This window comes from Gavialis gangeticus, unplaced genomic scaffold (assembly GCF_001723915.1).
Source record: "Gavialis gangeticus isolate Ggan-Ray unplaced genomic scaffold, GavGan_comp1, whole genome shotgun sequence".
Taxonomy (NCBI): domain Eukaryota; kingdom Metazoa; phylum Chordata; order Crocodylia; family Gavialidae; genus Gavialis; species Gavialis gangeticus.
This window is the reverse complement of record NW_017729017.1, coordinates 11,636,822-11,641,204: the sequence shown is the minus strand read 5'-3', so window position 1 is coordinate 11,641,204 and position 4,383 is coordinate 11,636,822. Positions and strand designations below refer to the sequence as shown.

At 42.9% G+C, this 4,383-nt stretch overlaps 1 protein-coding gene across 2 annotated transcripts in view; it reads left to right on the top strand.

Annotated features, from left to right (window-relative positions):
- Positions 1 to 3,932, top strand: part of CHMP4B (charged multivesicular body protein 4B) — a 65,659-nt gene extending 61,727 nt beyond the window's left edge. Inside the window, exons 4-5 of one of the 2 annotated variants that reach the window (XM_019513102.1) lie at positions 1,559 to 1,685; positions 3,114 to 3,932. In XM_019513102.1, coding sequence (XP_019368647.1) covers positions 1,559 to 1,685; positions 3,114 to 3,181 — 195 coding nt within the window. In that variant the 3' untranslated portion in view covers positions 3,182 to 3,932. Of the gene's footprint in view, positions 1 to 1,558; positions 1,686 to 3,110 lie in introns of both variants that reach the window. The other variant, XM_019513101.1, reaches the window with a different exon arrangement.
- The last annotated feature ends 451 nt before the right edge of the window (positions 3,933 to 4,383 follow it).

The window sequence follows — 4,383 nt, the reverse complement described above, 5'->3', positions numbered from 1 at the left end:
ATAACAACAGACTTAGGTTGTTTTAGTATATAAATAATGTAGGAATGACTTGTTGAATGCTGTTTTTTTGTGCGGGGGGGGAGTGGAGAGTGCTGGGGAGTGCATATTAAGGCCCTTGTGGAGAGGGAGGACTGGGGCTGGGGCTGCAGCTCATCTGGGGGGTGTGGGAAGGGGTCAGTTCCCACAGCCACGTGCCGCTCGGCTGGGAGCTGCTGGTCCAGCGGCTTGTTCGGTACTTGCTTTCTTGTCCCACAGCTCCTGCTGCTGCTCCCACTACTCATCTGGGAGGGCAGGGGGGTTGGTGGGCATGTGCCCCTGAATCTTCGTGGGATGGGCTGGGGCCAGGGTTATGCCAAGCTCTTCTTGACAGGGCTGCGCTGGGAGGGAGCTACAGGGAGGGGTGGGGAGAGGGAGCTGCAGCCATGAATTTGCTGAAGCCCCTTCTCAGCACCACAGCTGCCTGGCCTAGCGCAGCCCTGTCCCGTTGGGAAGAGCTTGGCGTAGCTCTGGCTCCAGCCTGTCCCACGCAGATCCAGGGGCATACACCCCTGCCCGTGCCCTCCTGGATGAACAGTGAGAGCAGTGGCAGGAGCCGTGGGACGATCAGGTGAGCACCAGACAAGCTGCTGGACCAGCAGCTTCCAGCCAAGCGGCGCACGGCGAACAGAGATTTCCCCCACCCCCTGGACAAGCTGCAGCTCCATGCTGTGCCTGTCCCACCCTGGCTGGGCAGCGCTTGCCCCTGCCCCAGCCCCAGCCCCGCTTCTTCCTCCCTATGGGGGCCTTGATCTGCCCCCCACGCCCCTTCACTTCTCCTTCCTGCCACACCAGTCTCACCAGCTGGAGGCAGCTCTCTATGCTGCCAGGCTGTGCTCCTCGGTGCCTGTGCTGTGTTGTGGCTGCACGCATGCACGGGCTTTTTATTGGCCTGATATGGCTGATTTCCCATATTAAATTTTCTCTATATCAGTGTCGATCAGATATTGGACCGATGTATCCGTGCACCTCTACTCAGAACAGTGGTTCCCAACGTTCTTAAACTTGAGGCACCCTTTGGAAAATTCTGGCTCTTAGTTTTCACTCTCTTTTTGACTACAGGAAAACAATAAAGCAATTCTTCTCATGCAGAGAACTCAAAAAGCCCACAACAGGTTAGAATGCTTTTATCACTCGATTCCTGTATGAAAACTCAGGTGTGCAAACATGATTCACAGGATAAACCCAAACAGTACTAACATTGTGCAGCACCCTGGAAAGCATCTCAAGACACCCCAGTGCACCATGGCTCCCTGGTTGAGAATCACTATCCTAAAACCTATAGGTGGTCTCTTCCACCTCGGGAAAAACAAACAGACAAACAACAACAAAAAATCCTGTACACTTATAGCTACAAAATCTGAGACTGCAGAGCCCTGAAGTTTGAGAGTTTGAATGTTATGACTTAATTCATTAAGTTATCGTTTGCAATAATGTGCGTGTCTCAGTATGCTTTCTTAATTTTGTGGTGCTTGTTGGCAAGCTAACCTGCATTAATTACTTTTTCTGTTTATCATATTAGGATGAACTGATGGCAGAATTAGAGGAACTAGAACAGGAAGAATTAGATAAAAATCTGCTGGAGATCAGTGGTCCTGAGACAGTACCACTACCAAATGTGCCCTCAATATCACTACCATCAAAGCCAGGTAAGTGTCTGCTTTTGTAGTCAGTTGGTTCTCTAATCGGTGCATCCATTAGCTTGATTGCTTTTAATGCAAACTTGTCATTTGAGATTCTTGGTTGCACGCAGCACACACAGGTCATATAGACTTACTTCCTGAATTGGAAGCTACTTCTAGAGGTGTTTATTGACTGGGCATACCCTCTCTCTCATTAAATGTATGAAAAGTTAACAGTTGTAACAGTGCACTCTTAGTATAGCTATAGCATAAGTAAGGTTCATTATAGAGATGTGTAAGGAGGAAATGATGGACTGGGGATCTTGTACCACTGTAACGGACTCACAAGGAAGTCACTTGCAAGGAATTTTGACAAAGTAAAGCATAGGTAAAAGTGGTGAGAGACTTGAGTGTAAAGCAGCCCTTAGAATTTTGTCTCTCAGGCTGCTTTGAGTACTTCAGCTGAATCAGACTTCCATGACACCAGATGCTTAAATCTGTGCCTTGTCCTTGTGTAAGACTGCTTTGGTCTTCTAGATAGATGACCTATCTGTTCTCATTTCTTATGGGGGAGAGGGAGGAGAACTTTTGACTCTCTTGACAGCACAGGGGGTTGTGCCTTGAGTCTAGTACTCAAATGAGACGAGATCAGACAGGGTGCAGTTGTGTGGGAGCACTGTCAGATTGATTGGGAAACAAGGGTTATCTGGGCAACCAGCGAGGAAACTCCCTCAGCAATTAGTAGGGATTTTAAAATAAGCAGAAATGTTTGCTTGAGATATTTTAATACATCCACTCATCTTAGACAGAGATGAGAAGTCTTACCCCATAAAATCCATGCACCAAAGGGAATCTTTGAGAGCCAGAGTTAGGACTACAAAATTTCTGATTCCCAGCTTGGTTTGTCCTTCCTATCTATGCTGTATCCTGAAAGGTGTGCTCAAATCTGGTTATGCCCTATAGCTTCAACTTCTTAAATGTAAATAGGTGCTATAGTGGTTTATTAAAATATACCAGACAATCAAAATGAAAAGGTATTGGCACACACCAGTATGTTTACTACTTAGTTAAACACCTAAAGTTGTGCCCTCTTGAGTTTGTGCCCGCAAAGTACATGCTCCATGGAGCTTTTTAAGTAAGTGTATCTCAGTTTTACCATGCTCCTAGGTTTAGTTATGAGAAATATGTACTATACTAGTAAACACATCTGATTAGCATGTGCATTTGCATTCTTTTCATCTGAGTGCCCCCTTCTCTCATTTAGGATGATGGTTTCAGGAAGTTTAACCCAACTGGCTTTTAAAAAAAGTTAATGAGATCTGACGGGAACAACATACATTGTGTGTGGGTTTTTTTCTCTGAGACCCATGCTTTGGGCATGTATGTAGAGTAACAGTCTAGAAGTACCTGTCCTAGAGTATCCATTCCTAACTTCATTTTCTTCTTACTTAGCAGCCAAGAAGAAAGAAGAGGAAGAGGAAAATGATATGAAAGAGCTAGAAGCTTGGGCTGGAAACATATAGTTATAGCAGCAGCTGGCTGGGAAAAAAAAGACTTTGGCCACCTGTCATAGTTGCACATGTGTTGGGAGAAAGCGTTAAGTGAAGTGTCTTTATCTCTTTCATTTTAACCCAAAGCAGTGGGGGCTGCATTGCTGTATTCTGCAAAGCATGGTCTGCACATAGGAAAAAAGGGGCATGAGTGAAGCTGCCTGCAGTTTATAATGTTGAATATCTGTAAAATAAAATGTATTTGCAAAATCCAACATTCAGCTTTCAGGCTATGCTAATGCCACTGCTAAATTTTCATCCTCTTGAGTTTTGGCCACATTTAATCTCAAGATCTGAACTGCAATCTGTCATTTTAAATTGGTTAAAAATGTGTCTAGAAGTCTTGTAAGACATTAAAAAAAGGAAAAGTCATAAGCCACTGTTGGCTTCTCATTATGTTTAGGTGTAAGAATGCATTAGATTTTTAGTTCTTTGCGAATTATATTTATATTAATTGACTCTTGTGTGTTTACTTTCTATTTATCATTACAGTGATCTGTCACTTCCCATTTTAATTAGTGAAACTGATCTGAAATTGACAAATAGTATCTTGGAAGTAGGTGGGATTTGCACTTAAATTTCAGTTGTACATTTTTTTCTACATAGCACTATAGTGTTTATTGCTCTTCGTGATAATTGATAACCCATTCAGATACATGCACACACTTACTTTAATTATTAGATACAACTATGGTTTACACTGCATTAAATATCTTAATTTTCATACTGGGCTAATGTCTTCAATTAACTAATTTTATTAGATATACTGTAAATTGTATTTTGCTTATTCTCAGTTTCTGCCCTTTTTTGGTGTCAAGTGATCTTTGAGTATGCAATCATAGCTTTGCTAGGCTTTGCCACAGGTGTAGAATCAAGTAATGCAAGTAAACTCCAATCTCAGGTAAGCAATATTCTTGGACAGTTCCTATAACTCAGTGTTTCTTGGATGTCTTAATATGTTGCTGTGATGAAACATCAGTTTAAGACCTAAATCCAAAGTGTGTTAGAACTGCTGTTAAGTATAAAGCAACTTGGTTAAGGACATAGCTGATAGTGTTGGCTTTCTATTTTTCTTTCTCCTTTTATGTAAGTTATTATAGGAAGAGTCTCTAATTCCTCACAGTCCTTCATAGCGCTGATTTTATTTAACCTTTATTCTTGGACTGCTAAATGCA